This window comes from Ochotona curzoniae, unplaced genomic scaffold, assembly GCF_017591425.1.
Source record: "Ochotona curzoniae isolate NIBS_2020 unplaced genomic scaffold, NIBS_Ocur_1.0 scaffold_2476, whole genome shotgun sequence".
NCBI classification, from domain to species: Eukaryota; Metazoa; Chordata; class Mammalia; order Lagomorpha; family Ochotonidae; genus Ochotona; species Ochotona curzoniae.
Genome location: NW_024467095.1, coordinates 1,535,730 through 1,557,321, shown reverse-complemented (window position 1 = coordinate 1,557,321; position 21,592 = coordinate 1,535,730). Strand labels below are relative to the sequence as shown.

Genomic DNA, 21,592 nt, shown 5'->3' with positions numbered 1-21,592 from the left:
TCTCTAAGTGTATAATTTCTTTTAATATGATGATTGCTCCTATTAAAGAGGCACGTCACATGCCGTGAGTAAGCCTTGGGTAAGACTCACAAAAGGTCCTAACCAAAATGGCAGGACTTTTCGGCCAGATGAGAGTCGGCAGAGCCTCCTTGGCCCAGACCCAGGCTGAGCGAGCTGGGAGAGTGCGGCCCTTTCTCAGCAGCACAGCTGGACCCTGCACCATACTGTGCTGACAGCACTCATAAAATTTCTCTTCCTAAACCGTACATAATAAGGCAAAAATCCTTTTAAAAAGGATTATTTTTTATTTGTTTCAAATAATCCCAGTCACTCTGATCCCATTAAGGCTCGACAAGGTGTGACGGATGATGCTTTTTACCTGTAGCAGTTGAAGCTGGAGAGGAAGTGTCTAGAACTTGCTGGAAGGGCATGGGCCTTGCCTCTGCTCCCTGTGACAGCTCTTCTGGAAATCTCTTCATTCTGGCACTTTCTGTGTAGGATAGAAAATGCTCTCTAGACTATCTGGGAATTTTTTTTTTTTTTTGAGATTTTTATGTGAAAGGTAGGTTTACAGAGAAGAGACAGAAAGATCTCCCATCTACTGATTTCACTCCCAAGGCGGCCACAATGGCCAGAGCTGAGCTAATCAGAAGCCAGGAGCTTCTTCAGGATCTCTCCGTGCAGGGTTCCAAGGCTTTGGGCCATCCTCCACTGTTCCCAGGCCACAAACAGGGAGCTAGATGGGAAGTGGAGCAGCCAGGACTTGAACCAGCACCCATAGGGGATCCTGGTCCTTGCAGGCGGATACTTAGCCCATTGAGCCATCATACCAGCCATCGTTCGGGTCCCTAGAATATCTGGGCTTTGTAAAGGTGTAATTTTGTTTAAAATGAACAGAGAATATTTTATTTCTTGTTTGGTTTTTGGGTGTCCAGGATAAATTTGGCTGTTAACTTGCACCTGTGTTGTGCGAAGCCCAGCTGAGTTAATGTGTCCTTAGCAGGCAGCACTGCACTATTGCACTATGGAAAATGACAGCTATTAGTGGTCATGTACAGGATCCTGAGTTACAGACCCTCCTGCGGGGCTGCGGAGAGCCTCGGGAGCACTGGGGACCTGTCCCTCCAGCGCTGCCCTTCCCCACTCTCCCTGACTACAGAGCCCTCCATGGCTGCCTGCAGAGCCTGGGGCCATTGCCTGGGAACCCAGTTTTGTTTTTCTTGCCCTTCTGTGTTTGTTTGAGGCAGGCAGCAGGGCAGGCACAGGAGCCTTTGATGGCAGGCCTTGCTTGAGTAAAGGTGCCGCAGGAACTGGGTGCCCTTACTCCTGTCTCCTGAGAGGCGAGGTCACCCTGATGTTGCCACTGGGTTGTCGCTGGCAAGCGCAGCTGTTTTTGTTTCAGCTCTTAACATTCTTATGTCCTCCCCATCACTGGACACATTCTCTTTTTTTTAATGATTTATTCTACCATCCACTGATTGACTCCCTGGTGCCCACCAAGGCCAGAGCTGCTGCAGCCGGATGCCAGAAGCCCAGGAGCTCTGTCGTGTCACCCACAGGCATTTCAGGATCTCAGGCATGTGGACCAGCCTCTGCTGCTTTCCCAGGCACTTTAGTAGGAAACTGAGTCTGAAGCAGAGTAGATGTGCCACCTGCCCCCTCCTTCACAGCTCAGTCTACACACTGTGTTGTGCCCTGCTGGAAATCTTAAATTGACTCAGGGTCAAAGTCATTGTGCTTTTCTCTTTTTTACAATTAAATGGACAGGGCCCAGCGGCATGGCCTAGTGGCTAAAGTCCTCGCCTTGAACACGCTGGGATCCCATATGGGTACCAGTTTTAATCCTGGCAGCTCCACTTCCCATCGAGCTCCCTGCTTGTGGCCTGGGAAAGCAGTAGAGGACAGCCCAAAGCTGCCTGCACCCATGTGGGGTACCGAGAAGTTCCTGGATCCTGGCTTCGGATCGGCATAGCATCGGCCGTTGTGCTCACTTGCGGAGTGAATCATGGGACTGAAGATCTTCCTCTCTGTCTCTCCTCCTCTCTGTATATCTGACTTTCCAATAAATAAATAAATCTTTAAAAAAAAATTAAATGAAAAAAATTAAATGAAAAAAGCTACTGTGTGCATGACATAGATGATGAAGAAATTTGGAAATTTTGTTAAACATGAAGTCTTGTGGAAAATATTATATAATGTATATAAAGTATATTTTATGTGTTATGAAAAATAGGCTTGTATTTCAAACTTTGAGGCCACAGATAAATTTTCTTTTTAATTTTGGCAAAAATTTTTACAAAGTTTGAAAACGGCTCATCTTCGCTAGCTCTAGTGTGACTCAGGCATTCAGCTATGGCAAGCCCCTTCCTGCCCTCCTTGCCCTGCCTTTGAACCTGGTCCTGTGACAGATGCTGCCTCTCCCAGTGCCAAGGCCCTGGGTTGGCATCCTGCCTAAACTCCTCACCCCATTCCTGGGAAGAAGAGGTACTACCCCACCTGCCCCACTGCGCTGATGAGTGAAAGTGGGTGGGGGAGGAGCCTGCTTCAGTGTCTGATCTTGACCTGCTTTAGCCCAGCTGCCAGAGTGGAACGCCTTGGAACATCTATATAGAGCTGGTTTCCACCAGTCCACAGGACTCTGCTGAAAAATGCTTGGAATACATTGCTGCGTTACTTGCTTAACTCCCCAGGCCTGTTGAACCATCATGCTTTCTCCATTCAGTCACCTGCTGCTCTGCAGGATGCAGATCAAGCTGCTGGGCTCTTTGAGAATGCTAACGAAGTCACAGAGTGGAGCACAGAACTTGAAAACTCCGTCCCTCTGGCCTCTCGCTCAGGATGTTGGCCTGCTTCACCCACCACTTCTCCAGTTTGTTGATGTGCCACCAGAAGCACCCCGGTCTGCCCCACCCAAATGGCTGCCAAGGGTCAGAAACAAACTGAGTGCTTGTTTCAGCTTTATTCTTGTTTCTGCAGCCATGCGTCATCTCTGGGTATATGGCAAAATAGTTCAATGGAATTGTTTATTTTTCTCTCTGGCAATTCCACTTTTGCTTAGTTTGCAGATATAAAATGAAAAGTGCTTTTTGGCTATTGAGATTGTAGGAGACACAGGCTGTCTTTGTTTCCATTTTGCTCCTGTCTCATCTCTCCCTCCATCGTTCATTTCAGGCTCTTTGACTTAAAGCTGTCTTTTGCAAAAGTAACTTCTCACCCTCCCTTACATTCCTTGTGGTCTTCTTCCCCAGTTGACACTTGTAGGGAAGGGACCCTTCAGCCGCCTGGGCATCTTGAGGGTGGGAGGTGGGCACTGCCTCCAGCTCTGCCCACCCTCCTGCTGCAGCCCTGCTCCACTTGTCACTTCACTTCCTGTCACGTAGTCCACCTATGAGACCTTGAGAACTTCAAGTTCAGGCCGCCAGCATTTATCCATACTGAGGTGTGCTGCTTACATGGGCAGCGGTGGGGCCTCTTCTCCCTCCTGCTGGTGTCTGAGTGGAGCCCAGATGCCTCCCAACATGCCATGGCAAATGCCCTGTGCCTTCATTCCAGGCCACTCGTGCACTGGGCAGCACCTCCCAGTCCTTAAGACGTTGATTCATGCATCCTGTCCTGAATTTCCTTGTCTCTGCTCTAGTTCAACTGTTTGCTTCATAATTACAGCCCCAGCAAGAATTTTTTTGATTACTTGTACCAACTTGGTCTTCACTATATATTAAAAAAAAAAAGTAACATTTTTCATGATCTGTCACATGTCTACTGTTATTGATAAAACGTATTTGCAAAGAGAGAATCTGCCAGTTTAGTCATGAGTAGTTCCCACTGGTTTACTCCCCAGTCATTGGCAAAGGCTGGAGGTGGAACTGGACCAGCTCGCAGCCAGGACACTAGATCTCACTCGGCATTGCCCACACGTGGTAGGGACGCCACTGCTTGCCTGACCATCTTACACCGCATTCCCAGGCAGAGAGGCAGGAAGCTGGCATGACAGTGGAGCAGCTTGTGCTGAAACCGATGCTTGTATGTGACCATGGAGCCACAGACATCAGCCTAAGTCACCTGCAGTGCCAGGCCCCACCCCCAGAGCAAAGGTGTGGTTTGTTGTTGCTGTTTTTCGTTTCGTTTTTAAGATTGATTTATTTGTACTGGAAAGGCAGAGATGAGGGGAGACAGAGAGGAAGAGCTTCCATGCGTTGGTTCACTCCCCAAGTGGCCACAATGGCCAGAGCTGCGTCAGTCCAAACCCAGGAGCCAGGAGCTCTTCCAGGTCTCCCACACTGTGTAGGGTCCCAAGGCTTTCGGTTGTCCTCCACTGCTTTCCCAGGCCACAAGCAGGAGCTGGATGGGAAGTGGGGCCACCGGAATTAGAACCGGTGACCATATGGGATCCCAGCACATGCAAGCCAAGGACTTTAGCCACTAGGCTACTGTGCCGGGCTCAAACAATGTATTTTTTTAGATTTATTTATTTGTTATTAGTATTATTATTATTTTTATCGGAAAGGTATATTTACAGAGAGAAAGAGAGACAGAAAGATCTTCTTCAACCTGTTGGTTCTCTCCCCAAATGGCCACAACAGCCAGAACTGAGCCAATCAAAAACCAAAATCTAGGCGCTTCTTCTGGGTGCAGAGACCCAAGGACTTGAGCCATCCTCCACTGCTTTCTCAGTCCACAAGCAGGAAGCTGGACTGGAACTGGAGCAGCTGGGCACAAACTGGCACCTGTATGGGATGCTGCCACTTAGAGGTGGATGATTAATCAGTTGAGCCACCATGCCAGGACCCCCTCACAGCAAAATATTTGAAATACATAATTTCTGCTAGTTCACATAGCAACCTTATGAAGAAGGTATGTATTACTGTTTTACAAATAGGAAAATTGAGGTTTGTTCATTAATTTGGCCAAGATCACGATGCTAATTGATAGAGTTTGGATATAAATGCAGGTTCCTCCAATTCCGGATATCTTCTCCTTCATCAGTATTGTTTATTCCTATATCTTATTCTGAATGCAAATCGGATGGCACTGTTGTCCGACAGCCAAAGGACAGTGGGGGAAACTTACTTCAAGAGGAAAATGACACTGAGTTAACACTTGTGAATGTGCTGTGACAGCTAGAGGGTGGTAAGGAGGCAGCGGGAATGCTCTCTGGAGCCCGCGTGGCTCGGACAGCAGTGCAGTTTAGGAGAGAGCGTCATTTAGGTAAGTAAAGCTGTGAGGCCGCGGCCAGGTAGGGAGCAGATTACAGGATGCTGATTCTCTCCCAACCTGCACTTCAGGACTTCCTTTTGGCAGCTTTCTTCCTTTTCCCACATGCTGTGCAAGAGAGCCCTGCCCTGTTGTTCCTCTTGTAACACTGTTACATTTTTACATCTGGAGAGAAAGTGAATCCCTCCCTCGGCTTTTCCTGGGGGCTCCAGTGTCAGAATGGAATTTTAGGCTGACAAGTGGCAGCTGACTTGGTGCCCCAGGCAAGGGCCCCTTCTCACTGTGAGTTCTTTTGTCCTGTTACAGGGATCGAGTGCCCCAGGGGAGCCCGCAACCTGCCAGGCCTGGTGCAAGAAGGAGAACCCTTCAGTGAGGAAGCCACACTGTTCACCAAGGAGCTGGTGTTGCAACGAGAGGTAGGAACATCTTCCAGGAGCTCCTTCTGTGGGGAAGCGGAATAAGTGCCTCTTCGTCTGACACCTTTCTGTTGTGCGCTGTGTATCAGGTTCTTCGTCCACTGCCTGGCCTGGCACATCCCACTCCCGTGTTGTATTTACCTGTGTCATATTTGCGCGGACCCTTTGTTGTTGGCCACTCACCTGCACACTGTTGCAGCCCCTCCTGGTGACTGGAATGCATGAAGCCCAGGCCAGCCCAGCCAGGGTTCTAATGCAGAAAGTGGATAGCTCGGCAGCCCTCCTTGGTGAATTAGCCTGAGCGGCCTGCCACCAGCTGGATTTAGAAGCTTGACTAACCCTGTCAGGGGCCAATTTTCTTTGAACGTTTATTTGTATCTTTGAGTAATTGCATTTTCTGTAGCGGGTTTTCTGAGTTAATTTAATTGTATTTCTGGTTCTGCCTGTTGAGCTGGCTTTGCAGGCAAGAGTTAGACTCTCGGCTGCTGTAGTTTACCCTTCTACCTGCTAATTTGAGGCAAGTCTTCGTCAGCAGCTCCATCTTCTTTCTAGGAGCGTGCCGGCCATTCATCCTGCTAGGTGGGCACAAGAAAGGAGCAGTGGGGAAGTGGGTTCCGGCTTCAGGCATGGGGTCCGCCTTTGTCTGTGTTTGGTGTGACTCACCAGCCAATGCGTGGTGCGGGAGAGAGGCACAGGAGAGCAGTGCAGCCCACGGTGCTCACTTTGCACTTCCGGGGCCTTGAGAGAGTCACCGTTTTCTCTTCCACCTTACTGGTGGTATTACTGCGGTTGCCTCCTCTGTGGGATTCCCTCACGTTTGCCTTCTCATTTTGTGAAAGAAAGAAATGTGATGAAACAAATACTATATGCTCAGTTGGGGAGCTAGGGGTTCTGTTTCCTGAATACCAGCTGCAAATGCTAGACTCTGCTGCCTTGGCCTTGAACATCGGTCCGTGGCTGTGTGGCTTGATCGTAACATCAGATCACTTTGCCTGCATTTTGGGTTTTATGGAGGTGCCTGTTTGCTTTGTGAAGGAGAAGTCCTTATATTGGCATTTAGGGTGCTCTCCCCCACTCCTTCTGTTTTCTGAGTCCACAATGTCGCTTGAATTTCTGTCATAGAAGCGTTTCTGGAGTCTCTGCACTCAGTGCAGCTTTTCAGGTGATGCAGGGATGTGTAGAAAAGGCAAATGGTGCACACTTTCCCCTGGCTCTGGACTTTCTGGCCGTGCAGCACACAGAGGCTCTGTAATGAATGGCAAGGCAGGTGAATCCACTAACAGCTCACACCGTGACAGAAGCAGCGTGAGGGAGGAATTCTCACTGTTGCATTTCGGCAGGTATTTGCTGGCTTGGGGCGGGAGCGTTCTCTGCTGTATGACCACATGTCTCGCCACAGTCATCTTTTTGTTCCGTTTTCCTCCGGTTTCTTTCCCCTTCGGTCTCAGCTTTCTCAGGCACTTCCTGATCATGATTTTGATGCAGTGATGAGATCCCAGAATGTTGTCGGTCAAAAAGAAAACTGACTAAAAGCAGTGACAGAGCCTTTCTTAGTATCTCACAGTGATTGTGACCTCTGCTGAGGTTTGAACAATGGGAAGATAGCTCGTGATAATGAACCTCTCTGTCTTTTTGAACAGTTCATGTGATGACCTGGTCTAGCCTTTGGAGAGGTCTATATATATATGTATATATATATATATATATATATTTTTTTTTTTAATACTTGCAGACCAAGGGAGAAACTGCTGGTTCATTTCCCAAATAGCTATATCAGCTGAGGCCGGGCCAAAACAAAGGCAGGAGCCTAGAACTCCATCTGGGTCTCCCGGTGGGCATCAAGGACCCCAGCGCTGGGCATTCCTCCCAGGCACATTAACAGGAAGCTGGACTGGAGATGGAGCAGTAGGGATGCCAGCCTCGCTCCTAAGTGCTGCCGGCATCCCGTGTGGCTTCACTGCTACACCACACTGCCAGCTCCTGGAAGGTTTTTTCCTGAGGAAATACGAGTATGGCTTAAACTATCCAGAATTCAAGATTTCAGCTGAAAGCACCGGTTGTCGACTGCTTCCCTCGGCAGTTCTCATCTAATGTGTGAAAATTGTTTTCTGAACAACCCAGGAATGAAGAGGCTTTCACTTTGTTACAGATTTATTAAATTGCTTTCATCTGTGTAATAACACCTTTTTGATCCCATAAATTGTCTTGGGGAGGATTTTTCTCTGCTCTCGTCCCCCACACTGTGCAGGATTTCCTGAAGGAGAAATGTCTGTTGCACTGGCACTTACTGCGTGTGGCGGCACAGCCACCAGCTAACGTATCTCTTACCTGTGGCGCAGCCTCCTTTGCACCAAGTTTCCCTCCAGGAGCTCCTCTGGCGTTGAGGCAGCGTTGTGATGGCCACAGTTGAACTGGTTGCTTTTGAACTTGTTCCTATGCCCTTGATAGTCAGATCTAACTTAGAGAGCTAGATATTTTACAGATGTAAATGTCCTTGGCCTTGACCCATCCCTTCCTTTTAAATATTTTCTTTGTCTTATTTTTGGCCAGGGTTTCCCTGTCCCCAGCTCCTGGCAGTCTGAGTTACAGTAGGAATGTTGGTGCACACAGCTTGGTTGATTTTGAAACACTGAGTCTGTTGGGTGTGAAGTTGGACTCTCATATATGGGACCATGAAACCATCCCATCCCCGAGCCAAGGAGAGTTCACTCAACCGGCATGCAAAGATCCTGGGACAGCAAAAACAGTGCCGTGGTTGTTGAGCACATTGTTCTGGATTAGTCTGACATGACAGGAATCCCTGCCCTTTCCTTTGATTTTGAGTTAATGCAGTGTGGTCTTTCCTTCCCATATCTTTGTGTGAAGCTTCAGGTGTCAGATCAGTCCTTCCGTACATTCTGGAATGACCCTTATTATGTTGAGGCCCAATAATCGTGCTTTCCCCGGACTATTAGACAGTGATGTTGCTCGGCCCGGAACTTCCCACACTTGTAGCCCCCAATGAGCTTTATTTTCCTTAATGTCTGTCTTGCTACCTTTCACTGCATTGCTTTCTCTCTTTCTATGTGGTGTTTATCCTTGGCAGTGGTTCCCATTGGCTTTTGTTCATGTCCCTCATGTGAAGGTCTGAAAGGAGTGCTCTCCTTCAGTGGTCTGGGCATTCTGAGAGTGCTGCCAGCCCCAGGGCAGAGAGAACAGTAAATTAGACACCTGATTTTGTGTTTGACCTTGAAGCCCAAAGCAGCCAAGGACTTCTGCTTCCCAGCCTTACTGTCCTCTGTTGATACATAGCAGCAGTGGGCAGATATCTGGCCCACTGCCCATTTTTACAAATCAAGTTTTGTTAAGCAGCAACCATACTAGTTCTTTGGGGTTTCAATAGCTTCTTGTAATCCTACAAGTGTAAGTTGGCTCTTTTGTCCTGGGCCATTGAGGCCAGGCTGCCTCTGGACCGCACAACATGAGACAGTACTGTGTGTCACGGTAGTCATGATTTTGAGCCATGAGTGCTATGTCCGCTTGGACAGCATGTATCTGCCTCCACCCCCATCCCCCAACATAGCTGCCTCTTGAAGGCAATGCCCTGCCATACTGCCACGACAGGAGTATCTGGTGTAATTCCCCAGATGGGGAGTTGTGCCCATTGTTAGCATCTTGCCACAAGTACTGATGGGAGACAGCAGGAGCTCACGTGTAGATAACTAGCCAAGAAGTGCAGCTAGCTTTTCACACGCCACTTAGCATGTGCTCTAGGGTACATGACTCTTTTCAGCCTTGGTGCTCCTGTCTCATTGACCTAGCGGTGCTTCTCTCCTTAGACCCTCACTGCGAATAACAATCGTTTGGGACCTCTTGACCTTCTCCCGGGTCACCTATCCAAAAAAAGTGTCCCATCTAGGCGCAGTTACTGACCAGTCAGCCACACATACAGCTTTGTGGTTACTGCTGTGTTGGGGAAGCCTGAACAGTCTGAGAATGGGCTTTTGGGTGTTATTGAACAGATCCATGTCCCAGTCTACTGTTTGATATTTCCAGGCCAGAGAAGAGGCAGTTTGCTGGCAGTAAGAAGGCTATATAGTGGTTTGGTGATCATTTCCAAGGTCTTACTCGATAACCCCTTTTTCCTCGCTGAGACCTTCGAAGTTACCCTTTGCTGCTGTCTGGAAAATGACAGCTTTATGCTGGCCAGTCCCAGCTGAAAATGCTGGCCGCTGCCCTGGCCTGTTTCGCTTTCTCCCCCTGGCATCCAAGGGAAGACGTTGCCCTGGGGAGTTCACTTGCAGGATGCAGTAGCCCAGAGCAGCTTTGGCTTTCCTCTTCCTCCTCTACTTGTTTCTGTTTGTGTTTTTTAAATACAAAGATCCATAAAAGCACCACAGGCAATTGTTATTTGAGGAAAATGAATTTACATTTCTGGGTAAAGAGGACCCACCATTAAGATCAGTTTATATTTATGGAGAGCTCTATGTCTGGGAGAGAGAGCAACTTAGCCTAGAAGAAAAGGTGGTTCTGTCTCCTTCATTTCCTCCCCTGGTGTGCTGGATCTTGTCTGAACAGAATAACCTGGTGTCAGCAGGTGAAAGTTGACCTAGGTCTGTCTTCTTGCCGCCCTGGCTTACAAGGATATGCTCACAGCCCTTCCCTTCCTGCAGTCGGGATTAGCCCCTGATGGGATGAGGGCAGTCAGCAACATGCTCCTCCTGGATCAAAGTGCTGGAGAGTGTTCCAGCCATAAGGAAGTCCACGGTGAATGCTAACATGGGAGGGGACACCAGTGAAGGCTGCTCTCTGGCACCCTGATTGCTGTGTCCTCTGGGAACCTGACCAGAGCCATCACAGTCACCTGCTAGGGAACAAGTGGGCCCTCCAGCAGGGTTGGCACATATTTGCACAGACATTCCATCCTTGACAGTGTCAACCACTGCCCAGGACAAAACCTCATCATTGTGGTCAGCTTCCTAAACAGCTTTCTCATGCCACAGGATTTCTGAAGAATTAGGGGGTGTAGGATTAAGGCTTTTTTGCTTCTGTACACAACCTTTGCGGTTCACCACCCACCAGTTGACATTTAAGTTTAAACTTAATGGTTAAAGAATGGTTAAAGAAACTTAATTGGTTAAAGAATACTGTCTCAGTAGTGATCAGAATTTAATTTTACATGGCCATGTTTGTTTTGTTTTGTTTTTAGTAAAGTGCTTCTGTGTCCAACATTTTAATCTCAAAGTTAACCTATAACAATGTCATTGTGCTTCACAGTAACCTGCCTGTATTTACAGAAGGCTTGTGAGACAAATGCCAAAACTCAGTTTTACACTCTCAACCACACTGCTTTTCTCCCTAGGCTTTTTCAGTTTTAGCAAGTGATCGTTGTTGTGGTCAGGTCATATTTTATCTTTCAGCCCTGGGATGCTAGAGACTGGCTAAGGACTCCGACCTGTCCATCACTGACTGAGAAGGGTCACTGTTCTGTGAGGAACCAACCACAGATTCCAATTCTGGGTACTTACAAAATGCTGAGCGGTATAAAGGGATCTGCTGTGACTATTCCTAAATGTCTGTCCTGCCATTGTCACAGTTCTCACAGATTGCTTCGCTTAGATTTGTCATGCAGACTTGGAAAAAGCCTCTGCGATTCCTTCGTTTATGCATGTCCTTCATTACTTTGAGCCTCATTTTTTTACCACCACTCCCTTCGTCATTTGTCTCTTTATCAGAAGATACCCATTATAGTCAGTTACCTTACACATAATTATATTTCTTTCTCTCAACAGTTAAATAGGCTTATGCAGCTCACCTGGTGTATGAGTTACCGCCTTCCCATGCTGTTCTGTTCTACCTGTCTTTTAAGGTATACACACTTTTGTGAGTAGCCTTGCCCTGCTTGCCTCAGCTGGGTAAGACGTCTTTGCCTGAGCCCCCATGACTGCCCTTGCAAATATCAGTCATGAACTCACCAACTTTACAGAAGGGATCTGTCTTTGTGGTTCTCTTCCCCAGTAAATTGTAAGCTCTACAAGGACAGAAACCATGCTTTGACATAATTGGAGACCTTGTTAAGTCTACCACAGTTGGTTCCCTGTGACCTGATTCTGGAGACTGTGGAGAAGCTCTTTGTTATTGTTGTTGTATGTTATAGTTCTTTAGCAAATCTTTCTAAGCTCAGCATCTGTGTGCGGCAGGGAAGCAGGGAGGTCTTTGGAGTCTGGAAGCTGGACTTGTTCCTGCTGATTCAAGAATTTGTCACTGAACAACTGCATAACCAACTTTTTGATTTTGTACTTTCTATGGGACCCGGGTCTTCCTGGCTGTCCAACCATTATCCTTAATAGTAGTGAAATAGGTGTGTGTTTGCAAAGATTCAGTGTTGAAACAGAAGCAGTTGGTGTCCCATCACTTTGCTCATAGAGGTAACTCTTATCTCCCGCCCCAGCTCTGGTTCCCATCCTCTGCATTGATGAATTAGACTATTAAATGAACTAGAGAATTTGTTTTGGAGTTTGGGCCAACAGATTTCCATTCTGAACTGGCTTATAAGTACTCTGTGGCTACCTGGTTATTATCTTTCCTCTCACAGCCCCTTCAGACCTTGGCTCCAAGCGCTAACCAAGTACCTGGAAGGAGGGCCCTCAAATCCCTCTCCACCAGTAAGTGAAAATGACTTTAGAGCAAGTAGAGGTGGGCTTTAAAGATGAGGAGGGGGTGCTATCACGTTGCCTTTTCATCACTTCTTCTGGCTACTAGGGCTCTTCTGTCAGCTTTTCAATCCACAGGATGGCTTTGGCTCCAGTCCCCAGTCACCCTCCCCATGCAAGCTCAGCAGCACGTGCTGATGGGTGCCAACAGTGTGCTGGCTCCAGTGGGATTCCTGTCTGCAAAGATGCTGGCTCAGCTTCGCTGTTTCCCTGTTCTGCTTAGAATTTTCATAGCCAGTCAAGCATAGAATTGCGGCCATTCTTCTGAAATAGCTGCTGGGCCTGATTATCATTGACTTGGCCATGATCCTGTTACCTGTAGTCATGTCATACAGGCTGACTGCTGTAGCTCTGAGATGCCTCACTAACCCTCTGGAAACCAGTGTTGACATTCCAGGCTGGCTTCTGGGATGGGGAGCAGAATGGGGTGGGGTATAGGGGACCTTAGGGGAATTTGTTTTCTTAAGATGACCTTGAGAGTGTCATTCTATCCCTGGTAGGCAAGCTCTTTTCAGCAGAAGTATCTCTCCCCTGTGTACTGGTCCCTACTATTGCGTTCTCTGCCACGTCACACTTGTTTTTCTCACTGTTCTTCCTATCAAAAACAAACAAAAAGTCAGAAATCTATTATTTGGACCCAGCAGTTTCCCTTTCTTCCTCCAAGTAGAAGCAGTACAAATCTTAGCAGTGCTAAAACAGTCCTGCACTTATTTCTCCTCTCCATCTTTACTTCGGACCCAGCTCAGTCCCACAGTAAAGCTGGGAAAGGCTTAGGCATGCCCAAGCTGAGGCCTGGGGTGAGGGCAGGGTGCAGTGTTTGCCATTGAAGAATGTATTCCAGCTCCCTACAACTCACAGAATTGGGTATTGTCTACGTATCTGACGCGAAGTAGTGTTCTTTCTGAGCCAGTGCTGTTGAAGGCAGCTGTTGTCGGGCCCAGCCAGCATCCTGGTCGGCAACTCTTAGATCCAGGGAGAACTTTATGACCCATGATGAGTAGGGAAGAGCTAAACGCCGCTGATGTCCATCTAGATGCAACAGATGTCCCTAGTCACAATTCCTGGTGTCTCTTACCTCCAGCCATTCTGGATATTCTTGGGCTTTGGCTAAGTGTTCTCTTTTAAAAAAAAAAAAAGGATTCGTAACATTCTTAAAGCATTGAAGAGAAAGAACTCAGAATGTTTGATTTTCAGATGAAAACCCCTCATTGTACTATCCGTCTGTTGCTTCTGAGAAGGCTTTTTTGGAATGAATTCCTTTCATTCACGTCAGGTCCTCAGGAGGCAGATGACCTCGCACTCACCTGTCCACTATGTGCTCTTAGAAGAGCTCCGCACAGGACCCCACCACCTTGGCCAATGCCCATGCAGACGTGGATACGAGCGTTCATGCTTGCGTACCAAAGTAAGGGAGGAGGTCTCTTCCTGGCCACGCCTATGGCCTGAATTTTCCCCTTGGAATTACATCATTCAGCTGATAGCTTTTTACAGCACAGTTCTTACACAATAGCAAGGTTGCCTGAGCCGAATAAGCAGATTGGAGATTGCATTTGCTCTCCAGGTAATATCAGCATTCTGGTGTTTCAAACATGAATCTCCCAAGGACATTGGAATGAGCTGACCTTAACCCTGCCTGCTTCTTACCATTCCTGTGCCCGCTTCATGTGTCTGTTGCCAAGCACTTGAGAAAAAACCTGTGTTCCAAACCAGGCATTATTAATGAACTTCCTACTTAATACTCTACCCGTGACAGTTTCTGGTCAGCTGAAGTTAAGTGGATTTTGAAAATGAAAGTGACCAGTGGTCTGTTATGAAGTGCTGTGGTGCATGAAATAAGATTATGAGCAAGCTTGAGAATTAACAGCAGAGATACTCTTCCCTGGCCCAAGCAACACGTGTCCCATAGTCAGGAAGAGCTCATTTGTGGACTCGTGTTTATAACATTTAAGGGCATCTTTCCCTTCTTGGTTGCTTAAAAAAAGATGTTAGTAACATGAAATGTCAATTCTGGATTCCCATTCCAGCTTTATTACTTTCTGTGTGACCTTGGGCTTTACCTTATATCTCTAAACCTAAAGGCATCTTGGCATATTCCGGAATTTCACTTTGATGTCTGTAGCATTGTGCAGTACAATGCAACTCTACCACTGAACCTAAGCTCTTCTCCTGTGTACAAGGTGGTGGTCCCCTCTGTGGGTATATGGTGAAAATCGTACATATGTATCAAACACTGAATACAGAATCTGGTAAGCACTTGTGAACAGTAACTTGCAGCATCATTGTTATTAATTGAAATGCTTTCAGGTTTTGCTAAAATCTTGGAATTGAACCTCTCATCATGGACATGGCCCTAAATCCAGAGTAGGGTGGTAGGCTGGCTGTAGTTAGGTGTGTCTTGACCAGCCTTCTTACTAATAAATGCCAACAGAGATCAGTACTTAGCCCTTTCCAAGAGCCCATGAAAGCAGATCATGTTTGAGACTCTTAGAAATCTTGTGCCCCTGGTGGACATCAGCAGTCAGTGAATCATCCACTTTGCTAGCTTGGGGCTCAGACCTTCCTCAGAGCTACCACCAGTCAGAGATTTGGTACTTGAGTGAAAACCTGTTTGCCATTCTTGGCCTTAATTCTCAAAAGAGCATCTCTTTAAATGCCTTCTGTGATGAGCCAATCTTTTTTTTTAACTACGTAAGTTGAGATGGGGTCTCTGCCTCTTGTTCTGCCTGGTACCTGACGTCGGAATCCCATCCATCTATGCAGCATCACGTTCTCTGGAAAAGCAAAGGGCTGGAGGTAATGCCAGTGAGTCCTGACCTTTGCAAGAAACCTTTTCTAGATTTGACTGTAGACTGATAAGGTCAACTAACACCCAGAGAAGTGGGAAGCTGCACTCTACTAATACCTGGTGGGTGTCTAGGAAATCAGAGCTTGAGTCTCCAGCCATGCACTGGACGATGACCTGCCACGATAGAGGGCCTGCTGTGCTCATCCTCATTTTACGCAAGATCCGTCAATATTTTTCCTTGCTGGCCCAGATGTCCTCATCCTGTGACAGAGTAGCAGTACCACTTTTATGTCCCCTACTAGCATGACCACAGCAATCTAAGAGTGCAATAGTTTTCTCCTTGACCTGGATTAAACTAGAGAGGTAGAAGGTAGCAGAATGCCTGAGGGAGCACAATGGAGAAATTTACAAACATTAGCCAGTCAGGGACAGGCAGAGCGAGTCATGTCAGTGTAATGGAACAGGCAGCTGTTGAGCTGGGAATGAATAGGCGAATCTTTGTCACATTTCAGGTTTCTTCCCATGTTAGCATATTGTCTCTTTATGTCTTTCCCTTCTATTTATGCAATGAAGTCTTTTTTTTTTTAAACTGGCACATACAAATTGTACATATTTATCAGCAGTTATACACATTTTCCCACAAAGGATCTTGGCATTGGAAGTGCTAATAGAGAAAGATGATCATTCAGATAAGACCACAGTTTTCTCTAGCCCCTACCAGAAGCCAGTGTGTGCTGAATCACCCATAAGTTAAATACATCTAGAACCACTGACCCAAAGTTTTTATAGCAATGCTGCAACCTCATGCAAGGAAATGCAACAACTATTCCATTAGCACTGATTGGATATGGATTTTTGGCCTGGCTACCTGCCACTTGGTAATTTTTAGAATAGGGTCACTTTTGGAATTAGAAGATTCCTTACAGGAGGAGACTGGGGGTGTGTGAAATAGTTGTTGTCTTATCATCATGCACTCTCAGAGCCAGAGGAGGGCCAAGCCATGGCCCGCCTTCCAGAGAGAGCCAAGCTTCTCCAGCTGCCTGCAGGGCTGCAGACGCGGCCATTTCCAATTGCCCAGGGTGCACTTAACCACTTCCTCCTTCTAATCTCAGCACTTCCACTCACGGCACATCAGCAGCTTTGTAACTTGCCTTTTATTTTGCTCTCGGTTTGGGCCTTTGGATATTTGTGGGAGGAAGGTGAGACCACAGGGAACTGTGCTAGCACTGATTTCAGAATTACACAATTAAACCTGAGTCACCGTCTCTGGAGAATCATTTAAGCAGTAATGTTGCCAGGGGAATCCTGAAGGGCTCTTGCCATTTTCAGTTTTTCAGAGTGATTTTGTTTCTTATTTAGTCTGTGTGTGTTCACCTTGGTGTCACCATTTGCAGAGTGAGGTCTACCAAGCCCTCTTCTGCCTTGAGATGCGGCAGGGGAGCAGTTAGGCATGATGGGGCTGTGCCTGAGGTTCCAGACCCTGGCTGATGTGGGGAGAGTACTGTGGGACAGGGAACTCTGGTCATAGTTTGTTTTGTTTTGTTTTGTTTCTCACCGTCATCTAAATAAGTAGGCACAACTGATGGACAAAGAAACGTGGAGGTCCAGGGCCTGAGCTTCAGCTGCATCTCCTTCTCTCTACCATAAAGTCTGACTTTGGCATTGTTTCTTTCTAGACATTAACAGGGTGCTGACTTTGCTTTCTGGGAAGCAGGATGTTTTAAACAGAATTGGTCCCAGAGAATTCAGGGTGTCCTCTCAGTCTTCTTTGGTTGGGATTCAGCCCTGCAGTAAAAATCAGACCTAAACATTTTGTCTTCCTGTTCATGGTGGTTATGTCCATCTCTGGTAATGCTGTGTCCTGTTTCCTGCTCATCTGGGCAATACTGGATTTACATATGCAGTTTTCCTCTTGCCTGTCTGTGTGTGCTTAGATTAAGAGCAGACTAATAAGTTTCAACTAATAACATTTCAACCCAGGCCTCCAGTTGCCAGGCCATGTCTTTCAGCCTAGAGTATTTCAAAGAGGCCTGAGACCGGAAGCCATGACACTTGTTATGATCAAGTATGTTGCAAGACAGCGTTACCTTGTTTGCTCCTGTTTTTCTTTTCTTGGCATGTAACCAAGAGTAGTGTCACTAGACATGGCCCTGGGTTACAATTTTCACTTGCTGGTCATGTCCTACAGTCAGTGGTTGAGATGACCCAGCCCAGCACACAAGAGTATGGCAAATTCGGGTACCCAAAAGGCCTTCAAATCTCTGGCTCCTCTTGATATATATGTATGTGCCTCACCTTGGGCCAGCGGAAGCTTTGCCATTGTGTGAGCTGCAGGGGGAGTCACTGAGGCAGCTTGACAGGCTCTAACTGATCTATTCACACACCAACCCAAGCACAGGGAGCCCCCAATGACTACACACCTCCCTCACACAGAGGGCTCAAACTCCCAGACCTTCTTCCGTCCTTCCTCTTCCTCTCTTTCACCCAACCCCTGTGTTTCTATAATTTGTACAGTATCGTTGAGAGGTGTTGAAGAGATCAATAGCAATTCACCTTTTCCCTTATCGATTAAAGTGACAGCAAGGAAAAATGGCAGACAATGCCCATTCATTTATCATGAGCTATCCATTTCCTACCACGCTGCCATGGCCTCTCCCTCTGCTGGTTAGGTTGCTGATCTGCAGTTAAAATGAGTCCTGCGTCCAGGCTACTTTCATTAAAACGGGAGAGCACTGACTTTGGCTCCTGTAGTGAAAGCTGGGTGAAGGAGGAGACTGCAGGAAACGAACAAGCAAATGGCAATGGAGCCCACACTTTGGTTCTGTGCTTTATTTCCAGAGCAGGCAATACCCCATCAGTCAGTGGGCATTGCTGCCCCACTCATTGCCTGCCCTTGGTTGCCTGCTTGATCCCCAGAGAATGTGAGCTGGGCAGGTAAAAGGTCCATGACCCCAGTGAGCCAATTCTGTTTTTGCTGAAGATGCCAACCTTTGTCCATCTCCCCCAAACTTCCGAGTGAAAGATCCCGCTCTCCCCGAGGAAGTGTGTAGCGTAATGCCCATGACCAAGCCTGACTGGGTTAGGGTGGACAGCCAGCTTCCTGTGCTTCGAGAGTTCTTTACCCATTCAGAGAGTTCCTACCAGTTTCCTTCTCAACTTTAGAAACACACACAGGAAGGAGGTGTGTTTTGTTTTGTTCCCCCTTTCTGAGAACACCCTCGGGTTCTCACTTGTAAAAGGTGATGCTAGAGAGCCCCCAGAATATGCCATCTGTGCCACCACACGCCAAAATGCTTGCCTTTAAAGCTTTGCATTACAAATGCCAAATACTTCTTACTTCATCACCTGGTGGGGAAGAACAAGATTCTTTGAGTCCTGGGACTCTTCAGAGCCACAGCTTGGCTAAGCCAGGTACTGCTGGTCTTTTTTTGCATCATATTTTGGAATTGGTTGTGTCTTACACTGAAGCCACTGTTGCCCCCCTTGCCCAGTATGATCCTTAAGCTTTCACCACCCTCCGTCAGCACTGAGGTTTGCTGCTGTGGTGCCGAGTGAGCCAATTCCCAGGAAGCTCTGCTGGTGCGGAGTCTAGCAGAGAATTTGTAGAGCTACTTGGAGGGTAACCCTGCGTGGCCTTACCTGTGGGACCTTTGGAGAGGTGGTCCTCCACCTCTGGTTGCTGCCATCACAGAGCTCCTGGTTGCTCAAGTCAGGCCAAGCATCCATCCAGGCTTCTCCCAAGGAGCACTGCCATGCTGGTCCTCTGCCGTGTGCCCAGGAGGGTGAAGCTACATTTTTGGATGTCCCTTTCCCAGTAGGGAGACTTCAGCAGCAACCCAGTTTCATTGTGTCGGGTAGCTCTGTGGTCTGCAGCTGCCAGACCTGGAGAAGGCAGCCAGCTCTCTGTGACGTGGGTTAATTACACGTGATGCTGCCAACAGGATGATTGTTCATTTCCCATGGATCATTAACAAACTGTCTGCCCTGCTAGGTGGGACAGGGGGTGACTGACAATTCCCTCATCTTCCCTCAGCTCGGCCCGATAGGTCTTCTCCATTTTAGCCTAAAGCTTTGAAAGTGGCTGAAGACGATGGGAGTGAAACAGCAAACAGCCCCCTGCGCTTAGATCGCATTGGCCACAGAGGACAAGGGGTTCAAGGCTTGCCATGGGGGAAGTGCTGGTGGCTCAGCCTCTACTATTTGCAGCAGACTATAGACTGGGCCTGCCTGGAGACAAGGCAACTAGTGCAGCAGATGGCAAATAGTCCTGCTCCACTGGGGCTCAAGATATGCACCATCTTCCTCCTTCAGTCAAGGCAGCCTCGTTCCTGCTATGCCTGAATTCAGAAAGCAGTTCTGGTTTTTTACCAACTCCTTTTTTTAGGCAAAAATGGAAGAAGGCAAAGCAAATATAAAATGGCTATAGTTATAACCAATCCAGTTATAAACATTTCCCTGTCGTACCAAAATAGAGCCTTGCGTTCGTTGGCCAGAAGAATTTAGAAATCTGCATTTCTCCTTAGAGCATTGAGTTTAAAAAAAAAAAAAGATTATAAATAGAAATAAGTATGACCCATTCAGTTTGCAAGGACTTGAGCCTCTGTGGCTTCCTCATTCTGGATGAGAGCATTTCACAGCCGAGGGGGTCTGGAGCCTGAAGTAGCTGGAGACAAACATCTCAGTGGTTGTGAAAACTGAGGCATGAAGGTGCTGCTCCCTCGGGCACCCGGACACTGTAAACTAGTAACCCTGTCTCCGCCTTCCCACAGTGGTCACCGACAACAGTACCACCACCTCCTCATCCACTTGAAGGAGAAACAATGATTTGGAAATATTACGGTGGCATAGAAGGAGTAGGTGTGTGTGACCGAGGCAGACAGAAGAAGTAAACAAGTGAACACTTTCTTCAGTGAAGGCCAGGAGAGGAATCAGAGGTTGTTGCCCGGAACCCCAGCACTCTGTAGGGAAGGGTGATGGACAGGGGAGCAGGGATGACTGCACCCAGGATGAGAAGGCATGGGTGAGTACAGGCAGCTAGAAGACCTGGAATTTTCCATTGCTCTTCCTGGTGAGCAGTTGTGGGAAGCCTGCTGCCTGCTCATGCCAAAATCAAGCCTTCAGACAAAGAGCATAACCAAATGAGTGCTAAACTGCAATTTAGTTTAAGGGTTTTTCCTTTCTTTTCTTCTCTTTTGGACAGATGTTACAGTGGAGCTTTATTGAGAGTCGGAGCTGGGGGGGTTGTCATATTGCATGGCCTGGAGTGCCCTCCCCTGCCCTGGGCAGGAACCCAGCTGCAGATCCCTGGTCGGCTGAGATTCCAGTGGGACACAGGTGGACTCACAACGCCATCTCTTTCCACCTGTGTCCTATATATTCAGAGCCGAGCTCTGTCCTCGGGATCTGGGGGTGTCTCCCACACTTTAGCCAAGGCAGAATACCTGTCTTTCTAGAGGTGATGTCTGTCTTTTCAGGGGCTCTAAAGTGGGGGAGGGGGGACATATTTTTCCAGCATTTGAATTTTATTAGTTCAGACTGATTCCCCCTTTTAGAAAATTATTGATTATTTTTATTTATGATGATTTTTACATAGTTGATTAAAGTCAAGGTCTACAGGAAGGTAGGTGAGATCGCCATTTCCACATTCTCTTTTTTTCCTTCCTGTATTTGGGGGAAGGGAGGAGACAAGGAGAGAAGCCGCACCCAGCTTCCCAAATGCCTCTGCAACCTGGGATGGAGAACAGCCGCCCAATGTGAGGCATGCTCTGAGGGTGCTGTTCATGAGGTTTCAATAATTCAAATTACTGCCAGTCTCGCCACCCCAAGCACAATGAAATCTCTCCAGAATCCAGTGGTTGACATAGTCCACCTTAGAGTCTCTAATTGCCCAGATATTCACTGCCAACACATGGCTGTGTTTGAATAATTTGTTCTGTCTTCCGTCCTCTGTCATGGTACCAGGTGTCCTGTGCAGGTTCCCATGGACTGCCAAATCCTCCATGTGTACCAGGATATGCTATCCACTGCTCTGTCCAAGCCACCGAGGAGGCCTAGGTCAGACCATGGAACCTGCACTTCTCTTCATGGTTGGGGTTCTGAGTCCAGCAATTCGGTTGGGGTGATCCCCATAGAAACTTCATCTGAGGTGATCCCAGACTTGATTCTTGTGTGTGCATGCCTATATAAGGGTCCAGCACAGCCCATCACCCCAGTCAGCTTATGCACATGCTGGTGGTTGCAATTGCTGGGTCAGTTCTATCTCCAGCCCTGTCTTTTACACAAAACCAGTGGGTGTTGCAGCCCAGCTGATCCTGCCCACTACACACTCAGCCTTCACGTACACTAGTGGGAGCAGCAGCCTTGTCGGGGCAACCCACAGTAACCCCCAGTGGGCTCACCCCTTGCCCTGGCTTCTATGCTTGCCAGTACGTACAGCAGACTGGCCCAGTCTGTCCCACACATCCCATTCAGCTCTCATACATGTCAAT

At 47.6% G+C, this 21,592-nt stretch overlaps 1 protein-coding gene across 2 annotated transcripts in view; it reads left to right on the top strand.

Moving 5' to 3' along the window:
* SND1 (staphylococcal nuclease and tudor domain containing 1) overlaps window positions 1-21,592 on the top strand; it is a 375,610-nt gene that overhangs the window by 276,670 nt on the left and 77,348 nt on the right. For both annotated transcript variants that reach the window (XM_041002494.1, XM_041002495.1), the window contains exon 16: window positions 5,518-5,627. In XM_041002494.1, coding sequence (XP_040858428.1) covers window positions 5,518-5,627 — 110 coding nt within the window. The remainder of the gene's footprint in view (window positions 1-5,517; window positions 5,628-21,592) is intronic.